The 23,701-nt window shown below is 42.4% G+C and overlaps 2 protein-coding genes across 2 annotated transcripts in view; both read left to right on the top strand.

The window, feature by feature from the left end:
• LOC111225974 (signal-induced proliferation-associated 1-like protein 1) overlaps positions 1 to 4,556 on the top strand; it is a 33,999-nt gene extending 29,443 nt beyond the window's left edge. The window contains exons 16-21 of the mRNA XM_022751042.1: positions 67 to 229; positions 589 to 790; positions 1,097 to 1,246; positions 1,436 to 1,553; positions 1,846 to 1,924; positions 2,553 to 4,556. Coding sequence (XP_022606763.1) covers positions 67 to 229; positions 589 to 790; positions 1,097 to 1,246; positions 1,436 to 1,553; positions 1,846 to 1,924; positions 2,553 to 2,696 — 856 coding nt within the window. The 3' untranslated portion in view covers positions 2,697 to 4,556. The remainder of the gene's footprint in view (positions 1 to 66; positions 230 to 588; positions 791 to 1,096; positions 1,247 to 1,435; positions 1,554 to 1,845; positions 1,925 to 2,552) is intronic.
• A 3,356-nt stretch (positions 4,557 to 7,912) lies between these two features.
• The window catches only part of LOC111225337 (regulator of G-protein signaling 6-like), a 39,181-nt gene continuing 23,392 nt past the window's right edge, over positions 7,913 to 23,701 (top strand). The window contains exons 1-2 of the mRNA XM_022750135.1: positions 7,913 to 7,932; positions 10,802 to 10,897. Coding sequence (XP_022605856.1) covers positions 10,814 to 10,897 — 84 coding nt within the window. The 5' untranslated portion in view covers positions 7,913 to 7,932; positions 10,802 to 10,813. The remainder of the gene's footprint in view (positions 7,933 to 10,801; positions 10,898 to 23,701) is intronic.

The raw sequence follows: 23,701 nt of genomic DNA, 5'->3' as shown, positions 1-23,701 counted from the left end.
AATACTGTGTGTTACTTTGATATAAGAGGTATCTGTCTGACTTTTTATGTTGCTTTATACCTTCAGACGGCACCAGAGTGACGGTCTTCTGAGTGGTCAGCCACAGCTCAGGGCCAATCTGCGGGGCTCCCAGTCGCCCCAGCGGCACACTGCCAAGTCCAGCCTGGAAGAAGACTTGAAGAAGCTCATCACACTTGACAGCCCTCCACCCACGACAAGTGAAGAGAAGGTACTGAGGAAGGCTGTGGCCTAATTGTCTGCGCTGAGGCTTGTAACACAGTAACATAGTACAGTGAGTCCTGACCAGGGGCACTTGTACCCCAGGAGGTACCTCTGCAGTTGCCAGGGGCTGGCTGTGTAGAAAACTAATTAACTCAACTCAAATAAAAAAAAAAAAAGAAAAATAGAAATTAAGATTTTATTTAAAAAAAAAAAAACATGAATATGGAGCGTAAACAGCCAAAATGGATTACAATGCGGAGCAATTCTGATCCTTACAATTTTTTGTTTATTTAAAAGTGATTCTTCCATATCATTTGCAGTATTTCTTACTCGCCAATTCTTGTTTGTTTCCATCCCTACCTGAAGCCGTTGTTTCCAGGCCCGCCGCCCAGTCGCCGCTCCCTCCAGAGAACTCTCTCAGATGAGAGTATCTACAGCGGGCAGAGGGAGCCATCCTCCAGTGGCCAACGTGACACGCCTACTGACCTTCTGTTCAGCTGCTCCACCATGCCACGCTCACCCACCACTCGCCACGGACCAAGCCGGCGAGCGTCACACAAATCCCTGGGTGAATATTATTATAATTCTTATTTTTGTAATGTTATTGATAATCACGGAGGGGGTAGGAGTGTGATACATATTTTGTTTGTGGTTACAACAAACATAATGAAGGATGATAATGTGTCTCAGTCTTTTAGATAAAGGTGTGTAATTTCAATCTCAAAAAACATTTACACAGGCTGAAATATTACCTATGATCTCTAAATTTAATGTAGCGATGCCTTTGGTTGCAAAATATCTCTGTTTTTCTGTCACGGGGGAACAGATACAAATACTGCCCAGTGTGTTTTACTTTCCTGTTTCTCCTTCCCAGGAGACCTGTCAGCCCCAGAGACCTCAGAGCTGGAGCAGGAGAGGAAGAGGCAGCAGCTGCAGGACACTGTCCTCATGCCCCTGCCTGACGCTGGGGCAGATGGTCCGCTGGACTGGGCCCACCTTGTAGACGCTGCCAAGGCCTTTGAGGGTAGGCACGGATTGTTTTCATTTCCTCCTAGAAAATTATTGGAAGTGAAGGTTAATTACTGATATTACTTTTCAGAAAAGGGTGTGGCAGAGGAACCCAACTGTTTATAGTCACCAGAAGAGGGCAGTGTTACTCTGTATTTGTTCTCTCCAGGTCTAATGATATGTCTTTCAACTGTTTTCTATTCAGAGCAGAGGCTGGTCTTCCTAGCAGCCCAAGAGGAGAGCTCCATGGCTGAAAATGCAACAGCCAGCAGCCCCCAGCAGGCTGAGCCTCAGGCAGCCCCACTGCGACAACCCTCGCCTGGGTAAGAGGCCTCAGGGCCCAGTGTTTGTTTTAATCCGCTGGTGTCTAGCTCTGTGCCATGGAGGACCCTGCAGATTTCCCTCCAATCAGACACAACTGCAGCTCATATCACTAATTAGTCCTCTGCTCTGGTTGACCACATACTAGTAAAAATTGGGAAAAATTGGTGGTTGTAGTGTTTGGTTGGATTGATAAGCTGCTCAAACATCCAGAACATCACTCCTTCAACCACTGCTTTACTCTGAAGTTTCAGTGTTTGTCCCAGCTCATGTCCTGGTTGTCTCTTTTCACAGAGAGACTCCAGCCTGTCTAATGGGGAAGGTTAGCCAGCTGGAGTCAATGGTGAAGGCACTACAGGAAGACCTGAAGAAGGTATGTTATGCTTCAGATTCACACCATTTATAAAGCCACTACAGCCATTAAAGAACATCACAGTTTCCTTGCAAATCAGCATATCTAAAATAAAAAAAAAAATCAATGCCAATGCTTGAATCACTTGAATTTGACAACCATAAAGCAGTTTACCATTGGCGACATCTACAAAATCTGTTATAGAATCAAAAGAGTAAAGACTGGACAGTGTGGACTGGGTTTGGGGCATGGCTGAAAGCGTGACTGCTTTGTTGTGACATCACAAAGTTACGGATGTCCTGACGGCTCTTTTTAAGGCGAAGTTTCTGAATATGGGCTGTGTGCGGTTCTCCGTGGACTAAGCGTGTTGATACTTTCACAGTGTTAATATATAACCTAGACCTGCTTTATGATCAAAAAAAGAAATGGAAATCTCACTTTATTCAACATGGGACCTTTAAGACCGATTTCAATAACTGTAATAAGTTTATCTTTGCCTTTTCCCTTTTCCCAAAAATGAGGAACCTCACATTTCTGATCAGATCGCTCACAAAACTGTTTGGTACCTTCTGGTTACATCAGTCATCATAAGGTGCTCATTAGATTAATATGTAAAAGGTCACATAGACTGTGTGTGTGTCACCATCAGGAGAAGGATGCCAAGGCGTCACTGCAGGCTCAGATCCAGAACCTGCGAGAGGACAACCAGCGTCTCCTGGAGGAGTCGTACAGCGCCTCAGCCAAGCTCAAGAAGTTCACAGAGTGGGTCTTCAACACCATCGACATGAACTGATGCATGCAGCTGCTGACTGCTCTTTATTAGGAGTTTGACCACTACTCAAGCTGATCTGGAACTTGGTTGTTCAGTACTGTACACACTCCGTGATCCTTTGAGGATCATCCAAAAGCTTTTTCATAAAGACTCACAACATGAACTGTTTCTCTTGGGCTTTTACAAACCAGTGCCAACATGGACTCACACTCCATCCTTCTTCAGCCTTGTGGATCTGTGGTATTATCCTAGTGAAAGACAAAGAATCGTTACGAGAAAGGACAGAGGAATACAGAGAAAGAGCAGTGGTGTAACAGTTTGATCAGCATGCACTCCCTTCTTAAAATGATATGATGCTTTGTGTCCAATCTAATGGGTTGTTGGTATCCCTGCATGCCAGAGAGAGCAAGATGTTGAAACTTACCTAAAGGGATTTAAAGTTACTGTCCCCATTTAGCTGCCCAGCTAACCTAATTACAAGTGAACAGATTTCCAATTAAAAAGCTCCAACGCAATTTAAAATGTGTTCATTCCATGCAAGAATTGGTGAAAATAGCCCCGTATTCCCCTGATAAAGCTTGACACTTTTCAAGAATTAAGTGACAATGTGTTGTAAATGCTGCTTACATATTCTCCAGTTTTCACAGTTCAGTGATAACAGCGCTGATTATTTGTTTTCATTACTAACCAAAAGAAAACGAGCTCTATGAGATGAGACACTATGCTTTTTACAGTAGCAGTGTGGGTAGATAGACACAGACAGAGAGACCCTTGGCATAGCACATACTGTAAACACTGTAAGGTCAAGTGCCTGTCTGCATTGCCTATGTAATAAGATTGTACAAGTGTATCAAATGTATGATTTCTAGAGGGATAAAAGCAAGTAAAACTTGTACAGGACTACTGGTCACAAGAAAAAGAAAAGAATATATATTGTAAAAACAGAATAATATGGGTGCCATAAATATAGAAATTTACAGTTCAGTGTCACTTATTCAGATTATTGTAAATATATGATGTTAACAGGTATTTTCTCACTGCTTCCCTTGATATGATACTGTATGTAAAGAGTATTTATGACAAAGATGATGGCCAATTTAAGAAAAACAGCCATATGCAGTTAAAGATCTGCATGTACTTATAATGGTCAGCCTCCTTTTATTAGAGAATATATATCCTTTAACTCAAAACAAAGGTTCCCACACGAGAAAGCAGGCTTTTGATCCAAATTATTAATTCTTCTTATGTTTTTTTTTTGTTTTTGTTTTTGTTTTTTTATCCTCACAGGTTATTCCAGCCTTTGCTGCTGCAGTGGTTTGATAGACAGTGCCACCTAGTGTTGACAACATGTAAAATGCTACATGGAATTGACCCCTCCTCCATCTATAGCATGTTAAAAAGGCCTCAATCTGATCCTTGACTCTCTGAATAGAGTGAATCGGTACTGTTAAATATATGATTACATAGTAAGATATTGTGTAAATCCTGAAATTCCAGCTACAGGCTTCTGTAGTGTGTAAATCTGCTTGTCAGCCCAACCTGAATTAGTTCTGTACATGACCAGACAAAGTCCTTATTTAAGCCTCACATTACACCTGTTTCCTTTTGTACTAAGATACTGTGCAACTGTACATAAGGAGAATTTGATATTCATCAGAATTTGCACCTTCATTCTTATTTTTTAAGATTATTTTTGATGTATTTCTGCTTTATTGGCTTGGATATAGTGGAGAGTGACAGGAGCAACATGAAAGATAAACAGGGGATACGACAAGGACAAACACCATGAGCCAGACTCGGACGAAAAAGGTCCCAGGCCCCTAGCACAGCAGATCGTCCCTGCACCCTCATTCTTAACATGTGTGACAGCATGTGATTCTGTTTCCATTGAGCTGTGATGTGTACAAAATGTTTATATCTATTAAAGATATTTTGTTGAATTACACTTCGCCTTGCTGAGTGGCCTTTTGGTGTGGCATTTTGCGGCAGATATGATGCGACTGACACACCATTAATATTGACAACGCAGAAAGACGAAATGAGACAGAAACAGTAAAGTAATATAACCACTGGGGCCATCTGAGGTGGCTGCAAGAGTAAACGGATACCTGTCAGTGGCCTGGCAGGAGGTGGCTGCCTGCTGTTGTATTGTGATTAACAGAGTGGTGCTGTTTTTCCACTTAGACATGATTACACAAGGCATTCCCCCTGACAGAGATGAGCCTGGGTGGGACAGATTGATGGATGAGGATAGCCTAAGAGACGCCAGGGTGAAGACATGGACAATTATGGTTCCACAAAATGACTGCAGTGTGATTTCTTGCAGAGTTTTGATTACTGCAGCCTATTACAGCAAATCTGTGTTGGATATTCATTAGATTAAAGCATAGGTTCACATTTTCTTTAACAAATAGTGCCATGGCCACGTGCACATTAAGGTATTGTTGTTGTAATTGTTCCTCTTGTCCATACTGATCACAAAGAGATTCCTTTGTAATGTGATTCCGGTGGAAGAGATGGGAGATAAATCTACAGTCCTAGATCTGTGCAGAAATGCATTTCTGAAGGTGAAGCTACTGAGGCTTCAGCAGTCTGAGTTAGATAAATCGAGTGGGTGTCTCGATTGGATTCTTTTTAGAACAAAATTCTCTCTTCTGTTTTCACAGTCTTTACTTGATGAGCTGCAGTGGAGGGCAAGCAGCAAGTAAAAATAGGACAAATGGACAAACTTTAATTCTGACATGATAATTACACTTCACAGGATCACCAAGGACATGAGAATTTACCTTCAAGGGACCTAGAAGAATATCTGTAGGTAATTTCATGGCAATCTGACGTTGTTATCTCTACAGCCACACTGCTAGCATGGCTAAAAAGCAGGAATCTGGGGCTAAACAGACTACTGACTATTGACTAAAATACAATACAAAATACAATACAACTTAATTCAACTGACTGGAAGCTTCATTGGCTTTAGCTAAACTTCTGAACACATTTCCGCATGGAGCATGAACCGTGGATTTTTGTCCCCATCTCCTGTATTGGGATTGCATCAGGTAGACTGATGATAGACTCTTCACCGCCAGTGAACAAAATTATGAACTCATCCTTTAAATAATTTCACACCTGTGTGGTGGACCTCTGTGGTGCCACGTGTGTGGCCTACGTAGTGTTGCTCTCTGGCAGTGGTGAGGCTGTGAACAGGCTGTTCAATAATTTAGCATTAATGCAGATTATAGCAGGGCTGGCCCCCTTAAAGCAGATTAGAGAAGTCCCTGTCTGCCTGCCTGTCACCTTGTTAATGATGGTACTCCTTAATGCCAGAGCAGCTCATGGGACAGGAAGATATGCTGATTGCAGGTCAATGCAGTCAGTGTGGGTCATGTGTGTGGTTTGTTGTTGGTTATAATCAGGGGGGTGGGATGGTCATGTCATATAACAATATGGTTGATGTATAGAAAGGTTGATGTGTAGTTTTGATGGCAGAGCTCTAATAATTGGGGGATGGCGGTATATGACTTGCTCTTTTCCTCCTGAAAAGTGTTAGAGAAATGTGTGGGGTATAAGCACTCTGGGCCGAGGAATGCTTTCACACTGTAATAGGCATGCCACTCACTCACGTTGTGTGACCTCGGTTTCCCTTGGTTACCACATGTACTGAAAGCAGCATTTTTGAGTTGTTCAAATTTTAATCTGCCTTTTGCCTGAAGATAAATACTGAACAAATTTACTTTTATTAATGAGAACTGGGCTTTCATCTGTTCAGCTTGATAAAAAAAAAAGGTCTTTCCTGTCTCTGAAGAATATTTGAACCACCCCCGATATTTTCAAAAGCAATGAAAAGGGGGGTTTATACAGAGCCAAGACCTCCACTTAGATACCAACACCCTGCTGGAAGAGAGAAGAAACACACAGTGAGGAGAAGCAAGCAAGATACTTCTTTGATAACTGGTGAACTGGTTCTGTCAACACAACAACATCTGTATGTGTGTGTCTGTGTGTCTCTCTGTGTGTGTGTGTTCACTCTGCATGCATGCATTCACAAATTGGCCATGCCATGTATTTCTGGAGTATCTTCCTCGGGGGCTTTTGGGATCTCATTTATTGCAGGAAAAAAGGTTCATTCGTTCGGGCTGCCATTTAAGCTTGAATGATTCCAGAGTTTCCATGAAGGGAGAGGAAGGAGGAGAACATAGACATGCAAGAGTGGAATAGCTGCAGACAGAAACATGAGTGCATGTTTGCCATCCTCAAGCGCAACAAATGGAATTTGGTGGTAATGTAAAAAGATATAAGCTGCAGAAATACAAATATAAGTTGTGGGAAAATGTCTAACTTTGGATCATATAGCCTGCGAGCAATAAGCAGCCGCTTGCGCGTGAGCTTTAAATGGAAATTGAGAGGTATTATCTCTCAGGTTGTTTGCTCAAAGAGTCTGGAATACATATTTATAGTCTGCATTTGTGTGTGTTCAGTAGCAGTAACTTGTTTTTAAATTAGCATTTCAATATCCCTCTAATGAAATGTTTCTTATTTTCAGCATCAGTGGGCGCTGCTGCAGTGTGCATCTCTCTGTCCTCCTTTCCTCTTCACTGTGCATCCCCTGCTCTCGCTCTCTCCATCTCACACACACACACACAAACACATACACACACACTTACTGCCTCTCGCACACACACACACACACTGTCTCTCTCTCCCTATCTCTCTCTCTCTGCCTGTCTTTCTCCTCCCTTTATTTTCCTCTTTATATTCTCTCTAATTCCTTCATCCCTCCCCCTTTCCCAACTTGATCTGCCCCTCTCTATTGCACAGCATCTCCCTCCCTCCCTCCCTCTCTCTCTCGCTCTCTCTCTCTCTGTCACACACTCGACTCTTTCGCTCTCACTGAGACTCGAGCACATGCAGACAGAGAGAGAGGGGGGATGAACGAGGTGCACACATGTGAGGATCTCCTGAACTGCTGGGGCAAGGCAGGGCTGGTGAAGAGAGGAGAAGAAGAGGAAGAGGAGGAGGAGGAATAGAGGAATACTGCAGTGACCGGCCAGCTTCTCTCTCTCTCTCTCTCTCTCTCTCTCTCTCTCTCTCTCTCACTCACTCTCTCTTTCTCTCGCTGCTTCACTGCTTTCATCCCCCTGTCTTCTTCATCCCCTTCTCTCCCCCTCTGCCAATTATACCATGAACCTGCCTGCTGCTTGTTGCTAAGGGGGAGCCAACCAGGGGAGCAGAGTGGACCAGGCATTATTTTGTTTCTAAGGTAATGAATGCTTCAGTAATGTCAACTGTCAGGTGTCACAGATGTTGCATTGCACTAGGCTGCTCGCCTGCTGAGAGTGAATTGGGCTTTTGGATTCACAATCACAATATGGTTGTGGGTGTATCTGGAGCACAGCTTGTTTTGTACATGTTTGTGTGTGAACTCTTTGCTAGTTTATTCAGTTTGTTTCAGTTGACTGGGCGTCTGTGGGCTTGTTTATTTGGGCCATTGCAGGGGGTTCTGCCCTGTGAATATATGTGTGTGTGTGTGTGTGCAGTCTCCTTTTGTGTTTGATTCCCCGTAAATTGATATTTGCAGTGCGCTTGGATTTGAGAGTGTGCATGTGCAGAGTCTCACACATGCACTGTACATGAGGGTATGCTGGTGCTCTCTTGCTGTCTTGAAGCAGCTGTCAGGGTCCGTATTCTGTCCGCTTCACTTTGACACACGCTTTCAATTAACGTCTTGGACGGGCCCTCTGTGGACTTTGATTTACATGCTTGAGCAGCTCAATTGGGAGGTAGTTGTTCTCTAGAATTACAGCTTCCTGTCCACAGGTGACATATTGGCACACTATTGTTTTCTTTAAGCAGGTGCTATGCAATCCATACTGCCTGCCTTTCTATACGGCCCTTGAGGCGAACACAAAGATTAGCTGTCTAATGTGCTCAGACTCTAAAAAGAGCACAGGCGTGTTAGCCAATGGGGAGTGCTGCACTCCGCACTTCTGGTGGCAATAACAAACAGTGAGGCGAGAGCGGATGATTACTTATTCACTCATGCACATCACCATGCTCTGTGGTGTAATAGATTTAAGTGTTCAACTATGGTGACAAAGCCACCTTGCATGTCTTGCTGTTGTGCAAGCTGGTGCCACGCTGAATGTGAACAATTTTAATTTCCACCTCTCTCTCCACCAGAGCCATTATCTGCAGTTGTTCAAACTTGTAACATTGCACGGCTGCAATTACATAATTCAACTACTCCAAATCCCTTGCCAGCCGCTGGCCCTTGGCAAGATGCAGTGTTACTAATTCAGTTAATGTATGAAGGTTTCATATTGTTTCATATTGTGCCTGCTCATGTGTGCCTGTCATGAAGTGCTGTCTTGTGTCCTCTGTGCCTTCTCTCCTCAATAGCTTATCACAGTTCTTTTTCAAACACAAATAGCTGTTACAGTGAATAGTGAGGTCCAGTGAGCCGTGTGATTATTTTTTTCCTGGCAGCTTTATCCTCTCGCACTTTGTATTTTTTTAAGTACCAAAAATTATGAATGTGTCGAACTGTGTAATCCACCCCCTCACGCCCTCTTCCCTCCACACGATTAAGGGACTAACAAAAATGGTTTAACCCATTTTTAACACACAGGAGCCCTCAATGGCAAAGGGTAGACGGGGCTAAGGGGGCTCGTTGAAACACAATCATCAGTGTAGGTTACAGAAATCCTTAGTTAAACAGAATTAATTCTCCTGAGAGAGTGGGAGGGAGCGAGTGTGGACACAGCCTAGAGAAAGTGATGGGGACTGTGTGGAGGTTGTAAATAAATCCCTTAACAGCAGCTCTTAAAGTATGAAGCCGGGGGGGGGCGGGTAATGTGGGGAGTGCAGGCAGATCAGAGGTAACCATCAGTTAATGGAGTCAACACTTACTTACGCTTAACATAAAAATAAAAAGCAAATGTAGACGCCAGCACTGACCAAAGTTAAACCATCAGTCTTACCTCAGCAACACTGAGTTCATTCATTATGAACATCTTTTTAAAAAAAGAAAAAAAGAAAGATGACTCATCACAGCCACATATACTACGTGTTGTAAACACATCTGTGCTTTATACATAATTACTGCCACCCTGACTACCCTGAGCTGTCATACTGTACTGCATAAGTAATGTTTTTTTATCAGATGTATCCCTACAGCTGTGTCAGATGAATAAAATATTCCTTCATCACCACACTTCACATTTCAAATGTGTTCAATTGATGTTATTTGGCACTATTAATTATATGTTTTGAACAATTGATCTTTCATTGTGGTCAAGTTCCCATTTGGACAAACTAACGTGGAGTGACAGAAGCTGGACATCAACTTTACCAAATCACATTTGGTATTCCTTTTAACTATGTCAACTTTAGCTATCCATTTCAACTGTTGAACTGTTAATTTAGCTATTTCAACTGTTAACAATTTTTTTTAGCCATTTAAAAATGTATCTTTTACTTTTAGCAAATTACTCCAACCATTCATTGCTTACTTTTGGCTAACCACAGGGATACATGTGGTTAGCCAAAAGTAAGTTTTAGCTTTTAGCTAACTATTTCCATTATTTTTAGCTAGTTATTTTATGTTTATCCATTACCTTTAGCTGATAACTAACAATCTGAACAGTTTGTTTTTAGCTATTTATCCTTAGCTGTTTAGACCTCCCTGCTTATGCTAACTACGCAACTGCAACACATAGTCTTCAGGTGTTAAAGCTAACTTAAAATGCAGATACATTTTTTGAACCAAATCATAGTCTTTAGTTTTGGCATGGCAACTGCAGAGATGCCCCATAAGGTATGAGTACTGGTTGAAAATCACTGCTGTATTGCATGTTCATGATTTGACTTTGTAGCTTAGTTAATATTCATCTTACATCAGCCTACCTGGGCTCTCTTATCTGTCCCTACTGTGACAGGCTCCTCCTTTCCCAGACAGCAGCATACATTTTGGCAGCTGAATGTCATGACGATAAAGGCTGGAGGAATTTTGGCTCGCAGGGGGAATAGATGACGCTGACTGATGTTTATCAAATTGTCATTTTGTGTTCTTCCACCGTCCAGTGAATGTGGGGTGCTGTGTTCATGTGGTGCATCTGTTTCTTCGACAGGACTTAGTGAAAATGGCAGAGGGGTCCAGAGACCAGGGAGGCGTGGGCACCACTGATCCCGAAGAGGACTCCCCCAATATGATCGTCTACAGAAAGGCAAGGCCAACTCTATGTGTGTGCTACTGTATCTGAGCTATATGATGGGAGAAACATTTGCTGAGGAGCAATGACCCATAGACAGGCTCCTGACAGCCCACTGGTCTGCATCAGTGTGTATCCACCACACACATGGTTTCACTGTCAAACTTAGGTGTCAGTAAGCCTCTCTTTCAGCCATCTTGAAACTCCCTCAACTCTTCCTACCACTGTACCCATCGCTAGTCTGTCAAACTTCATCCCTCCAGTGTTTTAACAAGCTCTCAATCCCATCAGTGAGGGTTTGGGCAGTGAGAGGGCCTTTCGGTGTCAAGGGTAATTACCTCGTCCCCATGGTGCCTCACTTTCAATAGCTGATGTTTGATTGGAGAGGGTGAGCAGTATCGGTGGCTAATTACGTGGATGTTCGGCGGGGAGGAAGTGGCTGATTCTCCAGGGCTAGGATTGGGAGCAGCCAATGAGGGGGTGGTTATTACTCCTCAACCGACGAATAGCTTGTTATTTCTCTGCCAGCAGTGTGACAGCCCACTCAAAAGAAAAAAAAAAAAAGAAAAGCTTCTTTTGATCAGATTTAAACCACGGGATCCACTGCTACCGCAGAGCCTGCTGTCTTGATTACGGTAAAAAAGTGAGCTATAAGCAGGCCGTGGTAGACAGATCCCAAATCTGTTGTTTCATCCTGCTCCTAATGATTGTCCGTTCATATGGCTAGATAAACATATTAGTAGGGAAATGGCTGAGACAGGATGCGAAATAATTGCTGACAGTCAGTTGTTAAAATTTCCTTTTTGGGCGTGTTGTTAACTATGTGTCACTGTGCTTGGTGACATACTGAAGAATTTCTTGTAAACCTCCATCTGTGTAATAAACACCTCCAGTCTGCGGCTCACCTGGAAGAACTGTCAGGACCTCCTTTGTACTCAGAAACTTGATAAATCTCTGACGCTACTTCTGGCAATTATGCTACTGGGATTGTGTGCTAAGAAGTGAGTGTCACACGTCAGCAGTTGGCAGCAAAAAGACAAGTGGAAGTGCACTGCCAGCAACAATTCACTTGTCTACCGTAAATACCCGTTAGGGTAGCACTGGGCTGTTCCAGTCTCTTAAAGTCTCTGCCAGGAATCCAGGAATAATAATCAATAATCAAATCAGAACTATCACTGTCTTGAGACAAATGTCTTCTATTCTTGAAGCCTGGTATCACATGTCTGTCAAAATATTTGTGTAATGTATCGGGCTATTTTATGTGTCTATTCTGCATGGTAATGCATTCATTATTGCAATGTGGTATTGTCATTATCCTCCATGTATTCTAAGAAGCTGTCACGCTGCTGAGAGAACTTACTGTAGTTGCATGTAATACTGGGTATCTTCATGGATTTCACAGTGTAGCTTCATTATGTAACACTACACATGCCTGGAGGCAACGCATTTAAGAGGCTAGTTTTTCCTTGTCAGGATCCTGCCTGAGGGAATATTCATCATTTCATGTTTTAGTCATACGCAGTGACAACAGACAGATGATTCTGAGAGTGACAGGACATTTCTGCCCTTCTTCCTTTGAAAATGTGATTTTTGATTTGAAGCTTTTGAGGAAGACAGCTGAGGATACAACGCAACTAGATAAGTAAATGTGTTGTTGTTTTTTTTTAGGAATAATAATTTGAGCTGCAATATTTGTGTTTTGGCAGGCTTAGGTCTGACTGTAGAACCTGACCTTTAATTTAATTGACGGTGCATTTCCTTGTATTTCACCTCAGTGTCAGTCACTACCTTAAGATGTCAAAGAAGCCAAATGATAGAGAGGTGCTGGGTCTTTGAGGGCAGAGTGCCCATGGCCTCTGGACTCAGTGGGTGGGCAGCTTGGCGCAGCGTGAAGGCGCTGCTTGCAGAGAGGCAGATGGCCACCAATATGTTCAGCCGCCTGGGAAAACACTGGCAGCTCCATCCCAAAGGCCTGAGCCCCTGTCAGCTGGAAGACATCAGCATCTTACAAGTGCCCTAGTCAAGAGATAAAAATATTTCAAAGTGTGGGCAGCATTTTTTTGAAATGTGTTGAAGGTTAGGGTTAAAATACCTTCACTTATATTGCCATATCTGTTTCAGAACTATTAAGTTAACTGTGTAGGCAGTTAGACCCAGATGAATGTGATGTATTTAGCCATTAGAGAGGCTGAGTGCTCCGGACGGGAGGAGGCTGTCTTTGTCCGATGCATTGTAGGTGCTGCAGTACTATCCTGCTCCGTCTCTCTCCTCCCACAAAAAAGAGGAAGTCAAGCAAAACAATCCAATAACTGCAGGATGTCTTATTGCCTCAAGAACTTGTAGAGAAAATACAAACGTGGGTTGCACACATACTCTAAGTACACACACACAGGAACTCATACACATGCTTCCTGCACCTTACGTGTTTTGTTGTCGTGTTTTACCTTGCTATGTTCGGCATGCGTTGCAGACAGAAGGTGGTGGGTAGATAAATGGGACTGGCACCAAGAGACGCAAAAAAGAAACCCAAACCATGAAGCACTAGTGTGCGGAGAAATGCAATTAAGCGGAGGAGAGAGGCCACTTCACTGCTCTGATCAGGTAGAGCTCACAAACTATTAATAGTTAACATCTCTCATCCCCTGAGTGCATGTGTGTGTCTTCCCCTTTTCCCCCTCTGTGACTTGGGGGCGAAGACTTATCCGAGCTGTGTTGGCTGCCTGGCTTCTGACACGCACACATGCACACACACACAGTTAATTGTTGCTGAAGGACTAAAGCACTCCTGTCCTACTACCCAGGGAGAGTTAAGGGTTTGTGCTGCATCCTCTCATCCTTTTATTCAGACCATTAAATGTCTGATTGGATAATTCTTGGCAGTGATACCCACAATACCTGAAGGCCGGTATTATAGCCATAGCATGTGTGGCATGTGTGTTCACACACAGCTTTCATCCAGATGGGTTTTAGGAGCCATTAGCAGATGAATATTAGTAACGAGCCATGCCAGGAGGTTCAAAAGCAATACTTGGTGCCAGTGGCCTTTGGGTGTGTGTAAGCTTTAACACTCTATTAGCAGAGAGTAGTTTGGCTGACAATTGCAGCTGTGTTATTTTGTAGCTCAGTACACACCAAGATTTTCTCTGGTCTTCAATGGATCTGAACATGTGGTGCTCCAAAAGCTCCATCTGTACCATAAATCAGCACAGAAAATGCTAATGGCGTGGCTCTAGGGATGGCAATATCAGTCCACCACTGAGGTCCAGACTGAAATATCTCAACTTCAATTGGATGGATCGCCACAAAACTTTACACAGACATTTATGATAATTACAAGGCGAATCCTTCCGACTTTGGTGATCCTCTGACTGGAGCAGGCATCTGCTCTTGCATTTGAGGTGATGTGCCCCCTTTGGGTTGCTGTTTTGTTGGTGGACCTTTAAGCATGTGTTAGAGATAAAATAAAGAAGCTGTATCTGCTGGATATGCTACTCTGTCTCTATGTCATGTGTACTATTTTTTCATCAAATTTTCCCAGTAAGGCAAACCCAAGAGACTTCATTTTGTCGGTGGTATAGCAATGGATTTTTTTTCTTCCTGCCCACTGATTGTAGTGTATTTCTTTCAACTCAGCCTTGTTGTTATCAGCGCTGTTTTTACTACCTTTCCCTTTCTCCTTTTTCTCCCCCATTTATTCCTTTGTTTTCAGCCTTTCTTCTGCTTCTTGCTGATTAATAATTGAAGCTCATTTCAAGCATTCCATCTTCGGAAAAATATCTGGTCCTCTGGGACATCATATCCCCCCATTCATTTATTCATATCCAGCATATTTTTTATCATCACTTTGTATTTTTATCCGTGTATGTGCTTCTAAATGTGAAGAGGGGAGGGCTAGAGGAGAAAAGAACAAAGGATGCAAAGAAAAGATGGTTTAATGCCTTAATAAAACATAATACTTCTACTTCGTCAGTCGGGCAGATCTTTGAATTTGCATTTGCACGAACATTAGTTTTGTGATACATGATAGCGGAGGTTTGCTCCTGTAGCCGGAGCTATGTGATGAATAACACAAGTTCTCACACCTGTGTCACTCCTGCAGACTGGATAGATGTTGAATCTAACATACCCTGAGCGGCAGGAGAAGAAGAAATTACTGTCAGTGCCAACTGTAACCTTGCACAGCATCCACATCAGCGGCTGTCAGCGAGTTGAGTTTAGGATGATTTTAGAGACAGGGCACAGAGGGAGTTCACTCCACTCCTACAGAGCGGATGATATGGAAATGCTGGAAATATGTATAAAATTACAGCAATCACACTACCGGTTAGACACTGACTCTCCCTTGAGTGGCAAGAGAAGATGAAATTACTGCAAATGGCAAACTCCCACATCGTCCATTCGCCTACTACAGCAGGGACTGACAGCTGGCTGAGTTTGAAGAGGACTGAGGCGCTGCAGTTGTGCTGGTCAGAAGGAAGCTTGCCTGCCTGTCTTCTTGCTGCTGTCCATGAGTCACACTCTCTTCTCTCTCTCTCAAGTGCCTCCGGGGCCCATGGAGGGGTATATCTCTTCTCTTTCACGACTAACCTCCATCCGAGGTGTCTATGGGCCACGATTCGCTGTTCCTCTGTGCACTTAAGATAGCGCGGTCCAGCCGAATGCTCTGGATATCACCTCGGCAGCTGTAGGGATGAGTTCTCCCAGTGCTTTATCATGTATGACCGTTTTAACACCGTCCCCACTTGCACCATGGTAGCCTTTATCTGAGGCGCTGGTATGGGCTGAACTATCAGGGTCACGCTGAAGCCTGTGTGCCTGTATGCTAAGTGCCAGTGTGGGTTGCTTTCCTAGTTGGGTCAATAAGATAAAACAACAGTAACAGTGCAAACCTTTATCTCTTATATAACTAACTCCTGTCTGTTTAATGTGTTGGCCTGTCTCTTCTTTCCAGTAAAGCAGAAGGACCAATACATGAAAATCCTGGAAGTTCAATGAAACATACATCATAACTGGATAATAATTCACAGTGTTTTGGCAGCCTGAGCACTGTGTTGACAGGATTATTCACCTCATCCACAGAGAATCACTGTGACTGAAATAAAAGGCTTTACTCCAGTGAGGAAAGTCCTTCCTGTGCCAGTGCCTCTCCTGGTCTCCCTCTCTGTTTGCACAAATGCTGACAATATGCTCTTAAAGGAGCACATTTAATAATGCAGCCAGTGTCTCTGTGCATCTTATTGGGACTATGCAAGCATAGGGTGATGTTAATAGGGAGCTTGGTCGGGGGGTGGAGGGTTGGGGGGGATTGGTTGGCACCAATGCGTCCTACTTCTAAATACCCTCCAAAGCCCCCTGAGCCTCCCACTTATCGCAGCCTGAAAAGATTGCTTGGAATTGCACTAGAGATGGAGTACGCCTTAAATACCTCCTCCTGTACTCTGAATAACCTCAGCATCTCTGCAGGACACTGAGGGTGCTCACTGCACTCCTACAGAGTGGATAATATGGAAATAATATTGAAATACTGGAAATAAAATTACAGCAATTGACTTGGAGAGGATACAAATCTCATTAACTGTCTTTGGGTTAATAGTATCTGTGAATAAACTGTTGCCCAGTTAAACTGTTGTTGATGATGCTGATATAGAATAAACTCTTGTGTCATCATGAGCTGTAAATACTAATGGTTTTATTGGAACTGGCTCTGACATTAGTATGTTAAAAGCTGCTGGTGCTCGGTACCTTCGGGTGACACTCTGACATGTTTGACAGCAATGACTTGCTGGGCAAACTGTAGCCCTGCGGTAGTGCTGACACACTGAATTAGCAAAAAATGGGATGTAAAAAGAGAACAAGCTATTACAGTCCCACATGGTTTTGTCACATTTTTCAAAACAAATGCATTCACAGCAATAGTGATAATAATTACATCCCTATATAGCATTTATTGTAGGTGTACAAAGCGCCTGCCAGGAGTAAAGTGATTTAAAGAGATTAAACATCAATTCAAAGAAAATCATTCTAAAGTAATAAAGTAATAGTAAAAGTCATCTAAATACTGTTGAGAAACAAATGCGTCATGAGTCTCACCTGAAGATCTCTGTCTGGACTCATATAGAAGTGAAAAGTCAGCATTGTATTTGGCCAGATTGAGCCATGCTTGGTCAGGAGGTGACGTCTGCTGAGTAAACTCTACTGAAAAAGTAGGGTTAAGCCCAAAAATACATGTGGTAGTCAATTCAAATTCCTGTGCTGAAGGCTGTGATATAGCTTGAAATGAGCAGGACTGAGATCGGCTTTTAAAAGGAGACGACTATCCCATGTCTTTAACTGATTTTTTTTCGATAGTTGGAGGCAGAAACCAGAAACCAGCTGTGAACATAACATTGCCATATCATCACCTTATAAAGCTAATATGCATAATTTTACATCCAGCAACATAATCATTCATTTAAGGTCATCCGATATTCACGCTACTTTGCTCTCTTGTTTGGTCTCCACCAACTCGTGAGAAAAAAAATCACTTTTTAGCTGCTAAATGCTAACTGTACCAATGCTAACTTTGTCTGTTTGCCATTTGGTGCCTGGCAATTAGCGTACAATGAGTATTCAGAGCTTTCTGTATGGGTTCAAGCGACCCCTTTCACATACAAACAATAATTCCTGTGATCCATTATTAATATGAAAATGTTGATTATAGCCACTTTAAGAACCACAGTCTTTGTATTAGAGCAGTTCTGCTGTAAGTTCAAAATTCTCAAAATGAGATAGCCATATTGCAAACAACTAAAAAGCCATTTCTAAATGACAAACTGAGAGCTACAATAAGTTAGACTTGAGGGACTTATCAATATATTGAATAAATACTGGCCTTTATTCTTATGTATCTCAAAGTTCCTCTCCAGACATGTTTAAACCATGTGAAAATACTCTGCTATGATTAATATTTTTGCTTGGTTTTCCCCACATAAAAAAATAAAATAAATAAATAAATATATCAAAAACTGGGGGCTGTAACCACATCATTTCCTCATAGAAAAACCTGGATCAGGGCTTATGCCCCGCCCACCACCGCTATGTGTGCTAGGTTGACAGGTGAAACAGTAGAGTATCAATATAATTAGTGGAGCAAACATGTTTGAACCTCAGTCAGACCCAGACTCAGGAGTTTTTGAGGAGTTTATTTGTTTATGTATTTTGTTAGCTTGTAGCTAACTGGCAGCATGGCAGACACAGTGTTAGTTGCTGTGCTAATGCAAACTCTTGCTCTTTGTATAGACAAGGTTTCAGGGTTATTTTGCCTGCCCCCCTTCCTGCAAGTTGACAGGATTGCTTCCTTAGGTTTGTGACATATGAATCCCTGGCTGTCTGCAACCACTTTTATGAGACCGTCATTGGTTCACTGGAGTTCCAAGGTGGAAATACTCTCATGGCATCGACTGCTTATCTCGCTCATATGTCTTGTATTATATAAAAAACATCATATGGACATGTTAACAGGATAAAAAGTTGATTTTCATTGGAGGGGGTCTTTCTTCTGATACTAATAATGACATGATTGTAGATTACAGATGTATACCTGTAGTGTGTACTCAACCACTTTCTCATCTTTCATAATATAAAAAAATATTTACAGGAGGTTAAGTTTTTAATTGTGTTAAGCTTTTCTGTCCTCGTTTTTTACAACCGATGTTGCATCATTAAGCCACAGAGATGGATTAACTTTGTGAACTGATCTAGTTTTCAAGGGTGCAGTAACATCCAACACTGACGAGCACAGGTCCCTAAAGTGGCTAACCGAATCATTTGTGTGTGCAGTGTCTGTGCAGAATGAGCCCTAAGTCTGCTTTTACTCAATTCAGCTGATGAAAATTTAATAGCTGATTGAGCATTAAGGATGAAGGAGCAGAAGCTTTATTTGTCCAGCAAAATAACAACTTTAAAGGAACATTAAAAACCAATATTCTTACGATCAGAGATAATGATCCTCAGTGCAGAGTTCCCACATTTATAGAGAGAAACACAGTGGATAAATTCAGCAGTCTGTAAACTCAGCACAAGTTTTTCCTCTTTTAATGTTAAGTATTAGCATAAATTCTCAGATGCGTGCAAATCTTACTGCAATGCTCATTGGTATCTCACTACTGCTCCACTCTTCCCTTTTTCACAACTTTATCTTCTTCAAGATTAAATTTCGGCTGCAACTTTAACTCCGACTTGTTAAAACCTCGGGGGATCTTGTCTAGAAATGCTCCTCGCCTCCCCTTGTCCCATTTTCACTCTGACTACAATGCTAATCAAAGAAAAGGGTTTTTTTGTCACAGCTGACAGTCTTTTTCGTTGGTGGTACATTTTGTCCCTGTGTTGGCAGACCAGCCAACGCTCTCAATATGCTGAATAGAACTGATGAAGTATGGTTTGCTCATGAAAAAAAAGGCTACACTCTACTTGCCCGATTACAAGATACTTCATGTTTTAATCTCTCAGTGCTTCATTAGATGGCCTGTCCTCTGCTCAGAGTCTAGCAGAATGAAAGAATGAAAAATGGCAGAAGAATCTACAGTCTCACTCTCATGCAGTATTCAAATGGCTGATAATTACTTCTGACAAAGACAAAGAGCATAATACAGAGTACAGCTTGTCACACCATGAAGACTGTCAATGAAATATGCTGATCAACAACACTTTGCGAAACCTTACTAATGTACTGTAATTGCAGCACCATCTGCCAACACTCCCATTTGTATTGTTTACAGACACATCAGATAGGTTGATAGATCGAAATGAGTTGCCCTTAAAATAGAAGGTCTGACTCAGATGAGAGGGAGACAGACACAGAGTGTCATCTGTGCACTGTTGAACCACAGGTAATGATGGAGTGTCTGTTGCTGGAGTGGTGTGACTCTGTGTAATTGTCTCTCGGTTGACGCTGAGGCAGGGATGAGTCACCCAGGCCCCAAATGTTAATCACCCTGTCCAGCTAGTCTGACTGTACAGCCCTTGGAGGAGAGATCAGGCCATTTGGCTTCACTCCAGAACATGGGACCTGCAACCCCAAACCACCACCACCCCCACCCCACCCCACCCTTGGTTCACTGCAGACCACCCTGACTCTGTAACTTTGCCCCTTGGGATTTCTTAGTTAAGCAGCACACAGTTGTCACTACAACTCAACCCCACATTCAGAAATTAATTGGACAAATGACTGAAATGTCCTTGTGTGTTTGTCCGGTTCAGTCACAGCCAGAGTCATAAAAGGTCTAAACAACTCATTTGTCAAAAATGACAGTTCTATCCTCTGGCATGCAGGGAGATTTCAAACTGAATGTGTGATGTTAGGGAGTTTGACATAATGTGAGTAAGCTAGATAATCGGTCGCCGATTTTCTTCTTTCTTCTTCTTCAGCTTGGAAACAATAGAAATGTCCTTGTGGGAGACCTTGCTGTGCACCGACTCCCATTTCCACTCCAATTGTTCTGTCAATAACTCATACGTTAGAGGCCAAATCCATAACAAAGCTGCGATTACTTTCATCAGACTGAGTGAGTGAAAAATCTGAGCAACAGAAAATGCAGAACCTGGGCCCTAGTCTTTCTGAGCTTTGCTTAATGAAGGTTGCATTTGCTTTAACATGTTTTTATATTCAGATTTCAGGTGTACATACAGTACATGAGAGAGTCCTTTAAACCAAGTATCCTAGACCTTTTACCAGAGCGAGAAACCTTAATTAATCCTCCCTTCCTCTTCAGCTACATGCCAGGCAACATGAGCTTAATTCATTTAGACACACACAATACATCCAGTGTCAAATTTGACACTATTGCTTTAAATGAGATTGGTCTTAATCAACAGAAGAGAAAGTAGGAAGGGAGTGGCGAAGCTTTTAAGCTTGTAATAATCATCAGAATCGACCAAGGCCAGATGGGGAGGAAGGCAGTGACGATGCTGCAAAAGGGTGGTAACATGAGTAGAAGTTAACAGTGTTATTCTTTATTCCTTAACATGGCACAGCTGCCAGCAAGGCACGCATGCACATTCATAAGTGTGTGATTTTTTTTTTCCACAGTTAAGGCTGTTGCTTTGAAAAGATAATGAAGTGATGGTCATTTGCTGTTGGTTTGTTGTTCTGACTGCCAGCGTCAGTCCAACTCCACAGGCTACATGGCTGACGCTTAATCAGTTTCCGATGGGACAATGATGTGAGAATGACTGTCAAAGAAGCCTGTGGTTTGACTTATTACTCATCAGAAAAGTAATTACTTTCATTTATTAATAACTCTTCATCAAAAGAAAGAAACTTGTTGTAGTACTCTCTGTTACTCAGCCTTGTTCTGTCAGAGGTGTCTGTGAACTAAAAGCTCATACACCCAAAAATCAAGCCCCTTCATCAAGCAGCCAGGCTGCAGTTTTTACTGAACCTTAGCAGCCAGCTGCAAGTGGATGGATGGTCTGGCAGACCCTTGATGAAATTTACATCATACTGACCCATGAAGCTGATCGGATGCAGAGACTATAAAATGCGCTTGAGGCCAGATTTGAACTGAGCTCTCAAGTTCTGTCTTTTTCAACATCAGTCAACTACTTCCATTACTTTTTGTATGTACGGGAGAAGGACACACCATCAATGCCTTTTTGTCGAAAGTCTGACCAAAACTTTGCAGTTGTACAATTTATCATTTAAAACGGGACACAGTGGGAGGGAAGTGTGGCCTTTCAGAGGAGTTCTTGCCTTCAGAGGTCTTAAGTGGCTAGCTGGCCAGCTGAGAAGATATAACATGTAAATAAGACACAGAGTTACTGATTCCTCGATTGGTGGAAGGTAGCCGAGTTCCCCAACCAGCCACCCATTTGCCAAGCTGACATGTTCTGGACCAGTCTGTCTGAGCTCACTGAGATGAAACTAATATCAACTTTCCGAGAGACAGCAACTAAATCAATCACCCAAAATGTCAAAGTAACGGACGCTGAAGTTACCTGTAATGTAATTACTGAATTTCCGATTGTTGGTGCTCACACTTCTCATTAATCTTTAATTAATTAAATTACTGTAATATATTACTCAGTAACACGTTACTGGTTTTGACTTGCAGTATGTGTAAATACAGTAGTGTCACACATGAAGGTAACTGTGTCCCTCCATTTGTACTCATGTCACATTGACGTTCACGTGTGATTGTGTCCATTTTATAGAAAAGCAACAGATCAGTTTTGGGGTCATAAGCTTAATCCTTCTCTACTTGCCAAATAATGCTGTTAGCTAAACCATGATCTTCTTGAGCTAAAAAAAAATATGACATTCAGCCCCTTTAAAAAAAGTAATTTTGTTGCATTCTAGATGGAAGAAACTTGGTTAACAAAGCGGAAGCTATTTAAAGAAAGGTTTTAATTCTTATCATGAACTTCATGCACATTAGGATCCATTAATTATGAATGCACTTGAATAGAGAAGACGGTGCATTAGCAGATGTTGAATCTTTATATATGACAGGTGATGGCTTTTTGTTTAAAGCTTTGCAGAGTTTTATCTCAATAATACAAGGTCATCATTGTCCTGCCCTTCAAAAGAGGAGGAGACGACAATTTGCAAACTTTGCACTGCTGTGGTGAGAGAGTGATATTTGGGTTTGTCAGAATCCAGTATTTTCCCCCTTATGTATCTTTTGTAGAATTATTCTTTTAGTTATTTTTTTCTGTGTAATATTTTATTCATAGGTTGTGATAGGAATATCCTAATCCCTGTTTGGAAAAGTAGTTTCAACAGTTGCCGTTGTGGAGGAAATAACTAGACAATTCTGATGTGCAAAGTCCTAAAGCAGGTGTGGCAGAGCAAATCGCCTTCACAAACCCTTGCTAAATTACAGCCAGCTGTCACGCACAGATAGCATACAGCCCAGGATGAAAACAGAAAAGGACACTCCACTTCATTTTGAAATATGTTGAGAGGATATTAGATCACAAAGCATGGCTAGTCCCTTTCTAGGAAACCTATTCAATAATTCAAGGGGGTGTGATGGTTAGGTTGCAAATTCTATCTCTGCGGACATAATAGATGGTTCACTTTTTGGCTCCCCTGAGGTGAAAGAATAAAAGATTTGATAGTGAATTTGGTTCCCACCTAGCAATGTATTAGCTAGCACTGAAGGTGGTCTGTTGACATTATAGATAATCAATCAGCAGTGAGTAAGGATTTGATGCCATAAAACAACCGTACTGTAGCGCCCAGGCTTTACTGTCTATTGATTCTATTATTCAGTCAGTCAATTGGCCTTTCAGGTAACGCATATCCTGTTATTAAACACTTTTTTTTGTGCCTGTGATGCAATTGTAGGAGCTTCCTCTGGCCACTTCAGGCCTCATTCGGTTTCATTAAAAGACGATTAGGAGGGTGATAATGGGACGAGTGGTGTATGAGGGAGAGGGTGACGGTGTGGCATCTCCTCTGCAGGTCTCTATCAGGAAGAGGAGTCATCCCTCCGGGGACTGAGGGGCAGCAAAGCACATTACAGGTGTGTGACGCTGCCTGCTGCCCTGTGGCACTGCGAGATGAGATTTTCCCTCCACATGTCAGCCCAGCCGTGCGGATTTCATTACCTGTACCTGCGAGTTGGAAGTAACAAGACTTTATTGCCAGTATTGAAAATCCGTCACCCAGCGAGAACAGAGTTGTTTTCGTAGCACCTCGCCAGACTTGAAATGATACTCAAAGAAAAATATCCTAATGCTGCTCGGCGTTACACACAGAACAGCCGGCGAATGTGCTGCTTGCTGTCTGTCAGTAGGTTCGGCTTGTGTGAGTTACGCTGAAGGGGTCCAGAGGCA

This window comes from Seriola dumerili, unplaced genomic scaffold, assembly GCF_002260705.1.
Source record: "Seriola dumerili isolate Sdu_G_001 unplaced genomic scaffold, Sdu_1.0 BDQW01000149.1, whole genome shotgun sequence".
In the NCBI taxonomy this organism is placed as follows: Eukaryota; Metazoa; Chordata; class Actinopteri; order Carangiformes; family Carangidae; genus Seriola; species Seriola dumerili.
The sequence above is the reverse complement of the archived record's forward strand: the minus strand, read 5'-3'. Positions and strand labels throughout refer to the sequence as shown.